The sequence below is a fragment of the Salmo salar genome, chromosome 10 (genome assembly GCF_965601325.2).
Source record: "Salmo salar chromosome 10, fSalSal1, whole genome shotgun sequence".
In the NCBI taxonomy this organism is placed as follows: Eukaryota; Metazoa; Chordata; class Actinopteri; order Salmoniformes; family Salmonidae; genus Salmo; species Salmo salar.
In genome coordinates, this window is record NC_138300.1 from 104888937 (window position 1) to 104906057 (window position 17121).

Genomic DNA, 17121 nt, shown 5'->3' on the forward strand with positions numbered 1-17121 from the left:
CGCCCCTTGGGACGTCGCACCAATCACACCTGCTAGCCAGCCAAGGCATTGTGGATGGACAAAATGGTTCCTCTGAAAAGCATAACAAAAACGAATAACCTCTATCCATCCACATTTCATTCATGATTATCTGTGATCATGGTAGCATCCACATTCATGTAGAAGTGTTCAGAAACATATTATATTCTTATTTACAGTAAAAGTGATTTCAAAATGACACATTACAATATTTACCATTCATTTCTATTGGGCACAAAATAATCTGAAACACACCAAAATAAACTGCAAATGCATCCAACAAGTGTGTAGTCACCAGCTTGATGTAATCATTGTGGAATCCTTCTCTCAACCAGCTTCACCTGAAATGCTTTTCCAACGGTCTTGAAGGAGTTTCCACATATGCTGAGCACTTGTTGGCTGCTTTTATTTCACTCTGCTGTCCAACTCATCCCAAACCATCTCAATTGGGTTGAGGATGGGTGATTGTGAAGGCCAGGTCATCTGATGCAGCACTCCATCACTCTCCTTCTTGGTCAATTAGCCCTTACACAGCCTGGAGGTGTGTTGGGTCATTGTCTTGTTGAAAAACAAATGATAGTCCTACTAAGCGCAAACCAGATGGGATGGCGTATCGCTGCAGAATGCTGTAGTAGCCATGCTGGTTAAGTGTGCCTTGAATTCAAAATGAATCAGACAGTGTCACTAGCAAAGCACCCCGACACCATCACACCTCCTCCTCCATACTTCACAGTGGGAACCACACATTCGGAGATCATCCATTCAACTGCTCTGCGTCTCACAAAGACACAGCGGTTAGAACCAAAAATCTCAAATTTGGACTCATCAGACTAAATGACAGTTTTCCACCAGTCTAATGTTCATTGCTCGTGTTTCTTATCCCAAGCAAGTCTCTTCTTATTATTGGTGTCCTTTAGTAGTGGTTTCTTTGCAGCAATTCTACCATAAAGGCCTGATTTACGCAGTCTCCTCTGAAAAGTTGATGTTGAGATGTTTCTGTTACTTGAATTCTGTGAAGCATTTATTTGGGCTGCAATCTGAGATGCAGTTAAATCTAATGAAATTATCCTCTGCAGCAGAGGTAACTCTTGGTCTTTCTTTTCTGTGGCGGTCCCCATGAGAACCAGTTTCATCATGGCACTTGATGGTTTTTGCGACTGCACTTGAAGAAAGTTTCAAAGTTAATGACATTTTCCAGATTGACTGACCTTCATGTCTTAAAGTAATGATGGACTGTCATTTCTCTTTGCTTTTTTGAGCTGTTCTTTCCATAATATGGACTTGGTCTTTTACCAAATAGGGCTATCTTCTGTATACCACCCCTACCTTGTCACAACACAACTGATTGGCTCAAACGCATTAAGAAGGAAAGAAATTCCACAAATGAACTTTTAATAAGGCACACCTGTTAATTGAAATGCATTCCAGGTGACTACCTCACGAAGCTGGTTGAGAGAATGCCAAGAGTGTGCAAAGCTGTCATCAAGGCAAAGAGTGGCTACTTTGAAGAATCTCAAATATAAAATATATTTTGATTTGTTTAACACTTTTTGGGTTATTACATGATTCCATGTGTGTTATTTCATAGTTTTGATGTCTTTTTTATTATTCTACAATGTAGAAAATAGTACAAATAAAGGAAAAACTGTGGAATGAGTAGGTGTGTCCAAACTTTTGACTGGTACTGTAAGTTAATTTGTCCGAATACTTATGGCACCTTCAAATGGGGGGACTAGAACATAAAGTGCTTTCATTTCTAAACGGTAAAACAGACATGCATGAAAATACCCTCAAACAAAAGGTGACATTCTGTACTGTCGCCTCATATGAAACATTTGATCTCAAATCCAAAATGCTGGAGTATAGAGCTTCACTGTCCAAATAAATACGATGGGGAGTGTATATCATATGTATATGGCGAACAAACAAACTTGAACTTGATGGATGGATGGATGGATGGATGGACGGAATGGTCAGACATTGACAGTGAAGTGTGTCCTCCTCCACAGGTACCTGAATGGGAGTCAGGTGTTGCAGCTAGGTGGGGTCAACGAGAACATGTCCTATGAGTATCCCCAGCTACAGCACAAGCACTTCAATGGTTGTCTGCGCAACCTGGTTGTGGACAGTAAGGTAAGACACAAAAGTCTACAGCTCTTCCCTAACACCCTAACAAGAAAATAGTCTACCTCTCTAACTCCATCTTGGCTCTAGACATTGCAGTTTTATTTACTTTCTCACACCTTGGTCTGTTTGGTTAACTCGCTGAAAGGTGTTTTTAAAAACAGGAGTTCAAGAGGAATGTAAATGTGAGCTCAAGGCTAAGCTGGGAGTATCTTCTGAATGCTGATGTCTCTGTCATCACATTCCACTTTAGTCAGACTATATCAGTGCTGTCAGACAGGTTACATGTACTGGTGCAATGTATTCTCCTTCAAGTTCTTTCTCTCATTTATGCCCATGATCTTTGCGCCTCTCTACTTTAGGTTTCAGAAAAGGATGTATTGTGCATTATTGAAGATACACCTAAAATCTCATTCCATCTCTCTCTCTCTCTCCCTTATTCTTTTCTCTCTCTCGCCCTCAATTTGTATTTTTCTTCTCTTCCTCTCTTCTCTCTCCCTCCACATATCTCTCTCGCCTTCCCTCATTCCTCCCTCCCCCCTCTCTCTCTCGCTCTTCCCTCTGCTCCAGCTCTATGACCTTGGCTCTCCCTCGGCATCCTCCAGCACTGCCCCAGGCTGCTCTCTGACTGATGGGAACTGTATGAACATGGGTGTACCAGTCTGTGGCGCCAGGGGGCGCTGTAATGGTCAGTGGGACTCCTTCAGCTGCCAGTGTGGGCCCGGGTACACAGGGATCCACTGTGAAGACGGTATGTCCTTAGAGAATTAACAGTCAGATTATAACAGGTGTTGTCTCTGGGTATCATAAGGTGTAGAGTGGACTGCATTGCATAGCAGAGTCCTAATATGATCTAAACGACATACAGTTGAAGTCGAATGTTTACATACACTTAGGTTGGAGTCATTAAAACTCGTTTTTCAACCACTCCACAAATTTCTTGTTAACAAACTATAGTTTTGGCAAGTCGTTTAGGACATCTACTGTGTGCATGACACAAGTCATTTTCCCAACAATTGTTTACAGACAGATTATTTCACTTATAATTCACTGTATCACAATTCCAGTGGGTCAGAAGTTTACATACACTAAGTTGACTGTGCCTTGAAAAAGCTTTGAAAATTCCAGAAAATTATGTCATGGCTTTAGAAGCTTCTGATTGATTGAGTCAATTGAAGGTGTACCTGTGGATGTATTTCAAGGCCTACCTTCAAACTCAGTGCCTCTTTGCTTGACATCATGGGAAAATCAAAAGAAATCAGCCAAGACCTCAGAAAACAAATTGTAGACCTTCACAAGTCTGGTTCATCCTTCGGAGCAATTTACAAACGTCTGAAGGTACCACGTTCCTCTGTACAAACAATAGTACGCAAGTATAAACACCATGGGACCACGCAAACGTCATACCGTTCTGTCTCCCAAATGAATGTACTTTGGTGCGAAAAGTGCAAATCAATCCCAGAAGAACAGGAAAGGATCTTGTGAAGTTGCAGGAGGAAATGGGTACAAAAGTATCTATATCTGCAGTAAAACGAGTCCTATATCGACATAACCTGAAAGGCCGCTCAGCAAGGAAGAAGCCACTGCTCCAAAACCGCCATAAAAAAGCCAGACTACGGTTTGCGACTGCACATGGGGACAAAGATCATACTTTTTGGAGAAATGTCCTCTGGTCTGATGAAACAAAAATATAACTGTTTGGCCATAATGACCATTGTTATCTTTGGAGGAAAAAGGGGGAGGCTTGCAAGCCGAAGAACACCATCCGAACCGTGAAGCACGGGGGTGGCAGCATCATGTTGTGGGGGTGCTTTGCTGTAGGAGGGACTGGTGCACTTCACAAAATAGATGGCATCCTGAGGACGGAAAATTATCTGGATATATTGAAGCAACATCTCAACACATCAGTCAGGAAGTTAAAACTTGGTCGCAAATGGGTCTTCCAAATGGACAATGATCCCAATCATACTTCCAAAGTTGTGGCAAAATGGCTTAAGGACAACAAAGTCAAGGTATTGGAGTGGCCATAACAAAGCCCTGATCTCAATCCTATAGAACATTTCTGGGCAGAACTGAAAAAGTGTGTGCGAGCAAGGAGGCCTACAAACATGGCTCAGTTACATCAGCTCTATGAAGAGGAATGGGCCAAAATTCACCCAACTTATTGTGGGAAGCTTGTAGAAGGCTACCCGAAACATTTGACCCAAGTTAAACAATTTAAAGGCAATGCTACCAAATGCTAATTGAGTGTATGTAAACTTCTGACCCACCCGGAATGTGATGAAAGAAATAAAAGCTGAAATAAATCATTCCCTCTACTATTATTCTGACATTTCACATTCTTAAAATAAAGTGGTGATCCTAACTGACCTAAGACAGGGAATTTTGACTAGAATTAAATGTCAGGAATTGTGAATAACTGAGTTTAAATGTATTTGGCTAAGTTGTATGTGAAACTTCCGACTTCAACTGTAGCTCTGGTTTAGAGCTCTTGTTAGTTTCAAGATTTAACTATTTTTTTATTGTGCTATCTTTTGGAATGTAAAATTGACTTAAGGCTTTACATGCATGGCTCACACAACTAAGATGACTGTGTTTGGCTCCTCTCACATATGTGAATTGTCTCGAATTGTCTACTGAGTGCATACAGCAGTATGTACAGTAAAATTAATTAATAATATGTTGTATTTGAATCCCTCATGGTATCTCTATTCAACTCTATGTTTTTCTCTCTTCAACTGACAGAAGTTCCAGAGTTCTCCTTCAATGGGAGGAGCCATGTCCAGTACCAGGTGGGCTGGTCACTCCCCGCTCGTCACTCCAGCTTTCAGCTCCAGGTGCGAACCCACGCCCCCAGCGGTGTCCTCCTCAGCCTCCTCTCGCAGGAACAGAATGAATACTTACGTCTGGAGGTGAGTCTTGTATTTGTATTTGTATTTATTATGGATCCAAATTTGCTGCTGTCAAGGGTCCAGCAACTGTTCGCTGCTCTGGCACCCCAATGGTGGAACAAGCTCCCTCACGACGTCAGGACGCAAGCGTCCCACCCCTGGTACACCCAATCAACAACAGGTGAAATATCAAGAGCGCCAAATTTGAAAACAATTAAATGTCATAATTCAAATTTCTCAAACATACAACTATCTTACACCCTTTGAAAGATAAACATCTCCTTAATCTAACCACGTTGTCCGATTTCAAAAAGGCTTTACGGCAAAAGCATAAAGTTAGATTATGTTAGGAGAGTACATTGACAATAGCTGTGTGTAATGTTTTGTCAATTCAAAGACAGGCGTCACCAAAAGCAGAAAAACAGCTAAAATGATGCACTAACCTTTGACAATCTCCATCAGATGACACTCCTAGGACATTATGTTAGACAATGCATGCATTTTTTGTTCTATCAAGTTCATATTTATATCCAAAAACAGCGTTTTACTATGGCGTTGATGTTGAGGAAATCGTTTCCCTCCAATAACCGCCAGTCAAGCAGCACAACAAATTAAATAATTACTATTCGAAAACATTGGTAAAATATTATATTGTCATTCAAAGAATTATAGATTTACATCTCTTGAACGCAACCGGATTGCCAGATTTAAAAATAACCTTACTGGGAAATCACACTTTGCAATAATCTGAGCACTGCGCCCAGAAAAATACGCTTTGCGATACAGACTAACCGCCATGTTGGAGAGATCTAAAATCGAAAATACTATGTAAATAATCCATTACCTTTGATTCTCTTCATCAGATGTCACTTCCAGGAATCCCAGGTCCATAACAAATGTAGTTTTGTTCGAAAAAGCTCATAATTTATGTCCAAAAAGCTCCGTGTTGTTAGCACATGATCTATGCCAGCCGGACTTCTCGTCATGAACGAGGGGAAAGAAAATATTTACGTTCGTTCAAACATGTCAAACGTTGTATAGCATAAATCATTAGTGCCTTTTTTAACCAGAACATGAATAATATTCAAGGCGGACGTTTGCATTCTCTTTTAAAACGTTTTGGAACGAGAGTACCCAACATGAACTCGCGCGTCAGAGTCTAATCGGCCACCACCGTTCCAAGGCTCTTGTTCGTTCAGTTCTCACAGTATAAGACTCAAAACACTTTCTAAAGACTGGTGACATCTAGTGGAAGCCATAGGAAGTGCTCAACAATTAATAAGCCCCTGTGTGTTTCAATGGCATAGGCTTAAAGGTAATTCAACACATCAGGTATCCACTTCCTGTTAGAATTTGTCTCAGGGTTTTGACTGCCATATGAGTTCTGTTATACTTACAGACACCATTCAAACAGTTTTAGAAAATTCAGAGTGTTTTCTATCCAAACCTGAACAATTATATGCATATTCTAGCTTCTGAGTTGGTGTAGGAGGCAGTTAAAAATGGGCACATGTTTTTTTCAAAATTCTCAATACTGCCCCCTAGCCCCAACAGGTTAATTAATAGTGTTGTTAAAAAGGCAGAGCAATACTTTATTATGGACAGACTTCTCCCCATCTTAGCTACAGTTGTATCAACATGTTTTGACCATGACAGTTTATAATCCAGGGTTACTCCAAGCAGTTTAGACACCTCAACTTGCTCAATTTCCACATGATTTATTGCAAGATTTAGTTGAGGTTTATGGTTTAGTGAATGATTTATCCCAAATACAAAGCTTTTAGTTTTTGATATATTTAGGACTAACGTATTCCTTGCCACCCATTCTGAAACTAACTGCAGCTCTTCGTTAAGTGTTGCAGTGATTTCAGTCGCTGTAGTAGCTCACAGGTATAGTGTTGAGTCATCTGCATACATAGCCACATTGGCTTTACTCAAGGCCAGTGGCATGTCATTAGTAAAGATTTTAAAAAGGGGCCTAGACAGCTGCCCTGGGGAATTCCTAATTCTGCCTGGATTATGTTTGAGAGGCTTCCATTAAAGAACACCCTCTGTGATCTGTTCGACAGGCAACTCTTTATCCACAATATTGCAGGGGGTGTAAAGCCATAACACATATGTTTTTCCAAGAGCAGACTATGATCGATCATGTCAAAAGCCACACTGAAGTCAAACGAAACAGCTCCCACAATCGTTTCATCATCAATTTCTCTCAGCCAATCATCAATAATTTGTGTAAGTGCTGTGCTTGTTGAATGTCCTTCCCTATAAGCATGCTGAAAGTCTGTCAATTTGTTTACAGTAAAATAGCATTGTAGAGTGCCTTGCAAAAGTATTCATCCCCTTGGGGTTTTCCTATTTTGTTGCATTCCAACCTGTAATTTAAATAGATTTTTATTTGGATTTCATGTAATGGACATACACAAAGTGGTCCAAATTGGTGAAGTGAAATGAAAAAAAAAAACTTGTTTAAAAAATGTCTAAATAATAAAAAACTGAAAAGTGGTGCGTGCATATGTATTCACCCCTTTGCTATGAAGCCCCTAAATAAGATTTGGTGCAACCAATTACCTTCAGAAGTCACATAATTAGTTATATTGCACACAGTTTGACTTTATTTAAGTGTCACATGATCTTTCACATGATCTCAGTATATATACACCTGTTCTGAAAGGCCCCAGAGTCTGCAACACCACTAAGCAAGGGGTAACACCAAGCAAGCGGCACCATGAAGACCAAGGAGCTCTCCAAACTAGACAGGACAGGGACAAAGTTGTGGAAAAGTACAGATCAGGGTTGGGTTATAAAAAAATATCCAAAACTTTAAGCATCCCACAGAGCACCATTAAATCCATTTAAAAAAATGTCAAGAATATGGCACCACAACAAACCTGCCAAGAGAGGGCCGCCCACCAAAACTCACAGACCAGGCAAGGAGGGCATTAATCAGAGAAGCAACAAAGAGACCAAAGATAACCCTGAAGGAGCTGAAAAGCTCCACAGCGGAGATTGGAGTATCTGTCCATGGGACCACTTTCTGTAAAGCCCAGCTCTGTAAGCCGTACACTCCACAGAGCTGGGCTTTACAGAAGATTGGCCAGAAAAAAAGCCATTGCTTAAAGAAAGAAATAAGCAAACACATTTGGTGTTCGCCAAAAGGCATGTGGAAGACTCCCTAAACATATGGAAGACGGTACTCTGGTCAGATGAGACTGAAATTGAGCTTTTTGGCCATCATGGAAAACGCTATGTATGGCGCAAACCAACACCATCCCCACAGTGAATTATGGTGGTGGCAACATCATGCTGTGGGGATGTTTTTCATCGGCAGGGACTGGGAAACAGGTCAGAATTGAAGAAATGATGGATGGTGCTAAATACAGGTAAATTCTTGAGGGAAAACTGTTTCAGTCTTCCAGAGATTTGAAACTGGGATGGAGGTTCACCTTCCAGCAGGACAATGACCCTAAGCATACTGCTAAAGCAACACTCGAGTGGTTTAAGGGGAAACATTTAAATGTCTTGGAATGGCCTAGTCAAAGCCCAGACCTCAATCCAATTGAGAATCTGTGCTATGACTTAAAGATTGCTGTACACCAGCAGAACCCATCCAACTTGAAGGAGCTGGAGCAGTTTTGCCTTGAAGAATGGGCAAAAATCCCAGTGGCTAGAGCTTACAGAGACATACCCCAAGAGACGTGCAGCTGTAATTGCTGCAAAAGGTGGCTCTACAAAGTATTAACTTGGGGGGTGAATAGTTATGCACACTCAAGTTTTCCGTTTTTTTGTCTTATTTCTTGTTTGTTTAACAATAAAAAAAAAAAATTGCATCTTCAAAGTGGTAGGAATGTTGTGTAAATCAAATGATACAATCCCCCCAAAAATCAATTTTAATTCCAGGTTGTAAGACAACAAAATAGGAAAAATGCCAAGGGGGGGTGAATACTTTCGCAAGCCACTGTATCTGGTCAAACACAAAAAAATATGTTTTCAATAGTTTCCTAAGGGTTGGTAACAGCCTGATTGGTCGGCTATTTGAACCAGTAAAGGGGGCTTTACTATTCTTGGGTAGCGGAATTAATTTAGTTTCTCTCCCAGCCTGAGGGCACACACTTTCTAGGAGGCTTAGATTAAAGATATGGCAAATAGGAGTGGCAATATTGTCGGCTATTACCCTCAGTAATTTTCCATCCAAGTTGTCAGACCCTGAAGGCTTGTCATCGTTGACAGACAACAATATTTTTTTCACTTCTTCCACACTCACTTTACGGAATTGAAAAATTACAGTTCTTGTCTTTCATAATTTGATCAGTTATACTTGGATGTGTAATGTCACCGTTTGTTGCTGGCATGTCATGCCTAAGTTAGCTAATCTTGCCAATGAGAAAATAATTAAAGTAGTTTTGTGATGAATGAGCCATCTGATTCAATGAATGATGGAGCTGAGTTTGCCTTTTTGCCCAAAATATCATTTAAGGTGCGCCAAAGCTTTTTTCTATCATTCTTTATGTAATTTATCTTTGTTTCATAGTGTAGTTTCTTCTTCTTTTTATTCAGTTTAGTCACATGATTTCTCAATTTGCAATACGTTAGGCAATCGGTTGCGCAGCCAGACTTATTTGCCATTCCTTTTGCATCATCCCTCTCAACCATACAATTTTTCAATTTCTCATCAATCCACAGGGATTTAATAGTTTTTACAGTAATTTTCTTAATGGGTGCATGCTTATTAGTAACTGGGATAAGCAATTTCATAAATGTGTCAAGTGCAGCAACTGTCTGGTTGCTCCTCATTACACACCACAGACCAACAAATATTCTTTACATAATTTTTTTATTTATTTAACCTTTATTTAACTAGGCAAGTCAGTTAATTAAGAACAAATTATTATTTACAATCACGGCCTACACCGGCCTACTGTGCGCCACCCTATGGGACTCCCAATCACGGCCGGTTGTGATACAGCCTGGATTCGATCCAGGGTGTCTGTAGTGACACCTCTAGCATTGAGATGCAGTGCTTTAGACCGCTGCGCCACTCAGGAGCGGTCGAACATAGAAATCACTACAAAACGTATTGTATGACCTCTTATACACTATATTAAGCCCAGCCTTTGGAACTTTGGTTTTCTTAGATATGGCTACTATATTGTGATCACTACATCCAATGGATTTGGATACTGCTTTAACCTCTTGGGGCTAGGTGGGACGCTAGCGTGCCACCTGTGGTGCACTCCATCAACAGCAGGTGCATTTCAAGAGCGGCAAATTTGAATCCAAATAAATGTCAAAATTCAAATTTTTCAAAAATACAACTATGTTACACCATTTGAAAGATAAACATCTCCTTAATCTAACCACGTTTTACGATTTCAAAAAGGTTTTACGGCGAAAGCATAAATTTAGAGTATGTTAGGACAGTACATTTACAAGAGTTGTGTGTAATGTTTTGTCAAGTCAAAGACAGGGTCACCAAAACCATAAAACCAGCTAAAATGATACACTAACCTTTTACAATCTCCATCAGATGACACTCCTAGGACATTATGTTAGACAATGCATGCATTTTTAGTTCTATCAAGTTCATATTTATATACAAAAACAGCGTTTTACTATGGCATTGATGTTGAGGAAATCGTTTCCCTCCAATAACCGGCAGTCAAGTCAGCGTCACAAATTAAATAATTAAAATTAGAAAACATTGGTAAAATATTATATTGTCATTTAAAGAATTATAGATTTACATCTTTTGAACGCAATCAACTTGCCAGATTTAAAAATAACCTTACTGGGAAATCACACTTTGCAATAATCTGAGCACTGTGCCCAGAAAAATACGCGTTGCGATACAGACTAGACGTCATGTTGGGGAGATCTAAAATCGAAAATACTATGTAAATAATCCATTACCTTTGATTCTCTTCATCAGATGTCACTTCCAGGTATCACAGGTCCATAACGAATGTAGTTTTGTTCAAAAAAGCTCATCATTTATGTCCAAAAATCTCCGTCTCGTTAGCACATGATGTAAGCCAGCCGGACTTCTCGTCATGAACGAGGGGAAAAAATATATTTCCGTTCGTTCAAACATGTCAAACGTTGTATAGCATAAATCATTAGGGCCTTTTTTAACCAGAACATGAATAATATTCAAGGTGGACGAATGCATAGCCTTTTATAACGTATTGGAACGAGGGTACCCAACATGAAGTAGCGCGCCAGGTGTCTAATGGGACATCACCGTTCCATGGCTCTTGTTCGGTCAGATCTCCCTCCAGAAGACTCAAAACACTTTGTAAAGGCTGGTGACATCTAGTGGAAGCAATAGGAAGTGCCAAAATATTCCTAAACCCCTGTGTTTTTCAATGGGATAGGTTTAAAATCAATACAACACATCAGGTATCCACTTCCTGTCAGAAAATGTCTCAGGGTTTTGCCTGCCAAATGAGTTCTGTTATACTCACAGACACCATTCAAACAGTTTTGGAAACTTTAGAGTGTTTTCTATCCATATATAATAAGTATATGCATATTCTAGTTACTGGGTAGGATTAGTAACCAGATTAAATCGGGTACATTTTTTTTATCCAGACGTGCAAATGCTGCCCCCTAGACCCAACAGGTTAAAACACATTTCTGCAGCATTAGTAAAGATGTGATCAGTACATGTTGATGATTTCATTCCAGTGCTGTTTGTAACTACCCTGATAGGCTGACTGATAACCTGAACCAGGTTGCAAGCAGTAGTTACAGTTTGAAGCTTTCTCTTGAGTGGGCAGCCTGATGAAAGCCAGTCAATATTGAAATCACCCAGAAAATATACTGTACCTCTCTGTTGATATCACATACTGTACATTATCAAGCATTTCACACATGATGTCCAGATACTGACTGTTTGCACTTGGTGGTCTATAGCAGCTGAACTTGTAGCCATATTACATCAATAGTATTTAACATGAGATCCTCTCTAAGCTTTACAGGAATCTGGTTCTGAATATGAACGGCAACACCTCCACCTTTGGCATTTCTGTATTTTCTGTAGATGTTATAACCATATATTGCTACCACTGTATCATGCAATGATCTGTAAGCTGCTCTGACTGCTGATGATTAAAGTTAGTGAGAGAGATATGAGTCTCCAGCTTCAGTGATTTTTGCAATTCGTTCCAGTCATTGGCAGCAGAGAACTGGAAGGAAAGGCGGCCAAAGGAGGAATTGGCTTTGGGGGTGACCAGTGAAATATACCTGCTGGACGTGTGCTATGGGTGGGTGCTGCAATGGTGACCAGTGAGCTGAGAAAGGCAGGGCTTTACCTAGCAGAGACTTATAGATGACCTGGAGGCAGAGGGTTTGGCGACGAATATGAAGCGAGGGCTAGCCAACGAGAGCATACAGGTCGCAGTGGTGGGTACTATATGGGGTGTTGGTGACAAAACAGATGGCACTGTGATAGACTGCATCCAATTTGCTGAGTAGAGGCTATTTTGTAAATTACATCGCCGAAGTCAAAGATCGGTAGGATAGTCAGTTTTACGAGGGTATGTTTGGCAGCATGAATGAAGGATATTTTATAGGAAGTAGGAAGCCAATTCTAGATTACATTTTTGATTGGAGATGCTTAATGTGAGTCTGGAAGGAGAGTTTACAGTCTAACCAGACACCTAGGTATTTGTAGTTGTCCACATATTCTAAGTCAGAACCGTCCAGAGTAGTGATGCTGGACGGGCGGGCAGGTGCGGGCAGCGATCGGTTGAAGAGCATGCATTTAGTTTTACTTGCATTTAAGAGCAGTGGAGGCCATGGAAGGAGAGTTGTATGACATTGAAGTTTGTCTGGAGGTTAGTTAGCACAGTGTCCAAAGAAGGGCCAAAAGTATACAGAATGGTGTCGTCTGCGTAGAGGTGGATCAGAGAATCACCAGCAGCAAGAGCGACATCATTGAAGTATACAGAGAAAATAGTCAGCCCGAATTGAACCCTGTGGCACCCCCATAGAGACTGCCAGAAGTCCAGACAACAGGCCCTCTGCTTAGACACACTAAGAAGTAGTTGGTGAACTAGGCGAGGCAGTCATTTGATAGACCAAGGCTGTTGAGTCTGCCGATAAGAATGTGGTGATTGACAGAGTCGAAAGCCTTGGCCAGGTCGATGAATACGACTGCACAGTATTGTCTTTTATCGATGGCGGTTATGATATCGTTTAGGACCTTGAGTGTTGTTGAGGTGCACTCATGACCAGCTCGGAATCCAGATTGCATAGCGGAGAATGTACGGTGGGATTCGAAATGGTCGGTGATCTGTTTGTTAACTTGGCTTTCGGAGACCTTAGAAAGGCAGGGCAGGATAGATATAGGTCTGTAACAGTTTTGGTCTAGAGTGTCTCCCTCTTTGAAGAGGGGGATGACTGCGGCAGCTTTCCAATCTTTGGGGATCTCAGACGATATGAAAGAGAGGTTGAACAGGCTAGTAATAGGGGTTGCAACAGTTGCTGCGGATAATTTTAGAAAGTGAGGGTCCAGATTGTCTAGCCCGGCTGATTTGTAGGGGTCCAGATTTTGCAGCTCTTTCAGAACATCAGCTATCTGGATTTGGGTGAAGGAGAAATGGGGGAGGCTTGGGCAAGTTGCTGTGGGGGGTGCAGAGCACTTGACCGGGGTAGGGGTAGCCAGGCATAGATGGCCAGCCATAGAAAAATGCTTATTGAAATTCTCAATTATCGTGGATTTATTGGTGGTGACAGTGTTTCCTAGCCGCAATGCTGTGGGCAGCTGGGAGGAGCTTGACTAGGGTTGCACATTTTGGGGAATGTTCAGAGGTGGAAACTTTCCATGGGAATTAAGGGGAATATATGGGAATTAACGGGAATATATATGGGAATTAACTGAAATATATGCAAATTAATATTAATACCATTTAAATGTAGATGTTTTTTGCATTGGATATATTTACCATATCATATGGAGACAGAAACAGAAACCTTTTACCTTATCATAAGTAGACATAATTGCAAATGATTAAATCCTTCCAATAGAAATAAAAAAAAAACATTTAGTTACGATTTTAACTTTAATTAAATGAGTTGACTCTTCACATGGGATGATTTCACTGAACAACAAAAGAACGGGAATATTGAATGATTCCCAATGATCCATCGCATCTCCCTAAAACGTTTTCAACATAAATCTGTAAAATGATAGTCTAGAAACTAAAGCTTTGCTTATCTTCCTTTCAGGCTTCCATATCTTCTCCCTGGACCTCCTCAATGTCCACCTCTTGAACATCAGACTCTGAGGCCTCATCTTCACTGTCACTTTCCAACCTTGTTGAGGATAACTTTGTCAGGCTCAAAAAGGCTCACATTTGCACGGATGGCCACCAATTTTTCAACCCTTGTATTGGTCAGCAGGTTAAATGCTTTGGTGTGTGTGTTCCCAAACAAGGACCAATTGCGTTCTGAGGCGGCTGATGTTGGTGGGATTTGGAGGATGATGGAGGCAACAGGGGAAACAGCCTCAGATCCACAAAGTCCCTTCCACCAGGTGGCTGATGAGATATGTTGGCACGACTGCCATATTGCATCTCCATCCCAAAGCCCTTGCTTGGAAGTGTACTTCGCCAGACTGCCAAGAACCTTGCCCTCATTAATGTCAAGGTGGCGAGACACGGTAGTGATGACACCATAGTCCTTGTTGATCTCTGCACCAGACAGGATGCTCTTGCCAGCATACTTGGGGTCCAACATGGGCTTCAGGCAGAAGTCTTCATGCTTTTTGATGTATTTCAGAACTGCAGTTTCCTCTGCTTGGAGCAACTGTGAAGTGGGCAGGGCAGTACGGATTTCTTCTCTTACATCTGCAAGCAGAGTCTGAACATCAGACAGGATGGCATTGTCTCCCTCAATCTGTGCAATGGCTAATGCTATAGGTTTCAGGAGTTTCAGGCTGCTTACCACTCTCTCCCAAAATACATCATCCAGAAGGATCCTCTTGATGGGGCTGTCCATATCAGCAGACTGTGATATGGCCAGTTCTTGGAGAGACCCCTTCCCCTCCAGGAGACTGTCAAACATGATGACAACACCACCCAAACAGGTGTTGCTGGGTAGCTTCAATGTGTTGCTTTTATTCTTCTCACTTTGCTTGGCGAGGTAGATTGCTGCTATAACTTGATGGCCCTTCACATACCTAACCATTTCCTTGTAGAGTGTATCCATTGTTTTCAGCACCATGATTTTATTTTTTATTTATTTAACCAGGCAAGTCAGTTAAGACAGATTTTTACCTTGTCAACTCGGGGATTCAATCTAGCAACCTTTCGGTTACTGGCCCAACGCTCTAACCACTAAGCTACCTGCTGCCCCAAATGTCCTTGAGGAGCAGATTCAATGCACGAGCAGCACAGCCAATGGGTGTGATGTGAGGGCAGGACTCCTCCACTTTAGACCAAGCAGCCTTCATGTTCGCAGCATTGCCTGTCACCAGTGCAAATACCTTCTGTGGTCCAAGGTTATTGATGACTGCCTTCAGCTCATCTGCAATGTAGAGACAGGTGTGTCTGTTGTCCCTTGTGTCTGTGCTCTTATAGAAGATGATGGAGATGATGTAGTTAATTATTCCGTGCCTACGAACATTCGACCACCCATCAGAGATGATTGCAATACAGTCTGCTTTCTCTATGATTTTCTTGACCTTCACCTGAAATCTGTTGAACTCTGCATCCAGCAAATGAGTAGATAAAGCATGTCTGGTTGGAGAGGTGTATGCTGGGTGAAGAACATTTAGAAATCTCATCCAATACACATTGCCTGTGAGCATCAGAGGTGAACCAGTTGCATACACAGCTGGAGCAAGACATTCATCAGTATTTCTCTGACTACGTTCCTCCATTTAGTCAAAAAAAACGTCTGATTCCAGGAGGACCATGAGCTGTTGCTATCAATAAGGTGTCTGATTCATCATTTTCACCTCGAATAGAAGTAGAGGGACTTTTGTCAGAGGCTGCTTGTAGCTGCAGTGAAACGTCTCCACACATCAGATAGTGCCCGTGGCTTGTTGTGAAAGCTGAGGGAACTTTATGCACTTGGCCAGATGATTCTGCATCTTTGTTGCATTCTTCACATATGATTTGGCACAGTATTTGCAAATGTACACAACATTTTCTTCTACATTAGCTGTAGTGGAAAGTCTCCACACATCAGAAAGTGCCCGTGGCATTTTCCTATAAAGATTAGAAAAAAATGAGTAAAAAAAACACAAATACAATTCCATGTACAGATAAATAGTTAAGCAGTTAGATTAAACAACTCCTTTGTAAGATAAATGTTTTAACATGAAACATGTATGGAAACAGGTGAATTAACACTCCCCAGTTAGCAGGCTCAAGCAAGCTAAAACCCACACGGTAGCAAAAACTAAAACTAACTAGCAGAAATTGTTAACAACTTACAAATGATTTAAACCCACTTTGCTGTAGGCTACTATTTACTAGTTAACAAAAAATCATGTATGTCATATAAAATATATTCACCCCACCCAGTATTGTAATCCAAACTTACCAGAAAGCATGTAGTCAAATCAAATCAAAATCAAATCAAATGTATTTATATAGCCCTTCGTACATCAGCTGATATCTCAAAGTGCTGTACAGAAACCCAGCCTAAACCCCAAACAGCAAGCAATGCATGTGAAAGAAGCACGGTGGCTAGGAAAAACTCCCTAGGAAAAACTCCCTAGAAAGGCCAAAAACCTAGGAAGAAACCTAGAGAGGAACCAGGCTATGAGGGGTGGCCAGTCCTCTTCTGGCTGTGCAGGGTGGATATTATAACAGAACATGGTCAAGATGTTAAAATGTTCATAAATGACCAGCATGGTCAGATAATAATAATCATAGTAGTTGTCGAGGGTGCAACAAGCACGTCCGGTGAACAGGTCAGGGTTCCATAGCCACAGGCAGAACAGTTGAAACTGGAGCAGCAGCACGGCCAGGTGGACTGGGGACAGCAAGGAGTCATCATGCCAGGTAGTCCTGAGGCATGGTCCTAGGGCTCAGGTCCTCCGAGAGAAAGACAGAAAGAGAGAAAGAGAGAATTA

The 17121-nt window shown here is 41.2% G+C and overlaps 1 protein-coding gene across 1 annotated transcript in view; it reads left to right on the top strand.

Annotated features, from left to right (window-relative positions):
• Positions 1 to 17121, top strand: part of LOC106561400 (neural-cadherin) — a 103295-nt gene that overhangs the window by 77344 nt on the left and 8830 nt on the right. The window contains exons 26-28 of the mRNA XM_082956631.1: positions 2028 to 2151; positions 2713 to 2893; positions 4888 to 5054. Coding sequence (XP_082812757.1) covers positions 2028 to 2151; positions 2713 to 2893; positions 4888 to 5054 — 472 coding nt within the window. The remainder of the gene's footprint in view (positions 1 to 2027; positions 2152 to 2712; positions 2894 to 4887; positions 5055 to 17121) is intronic.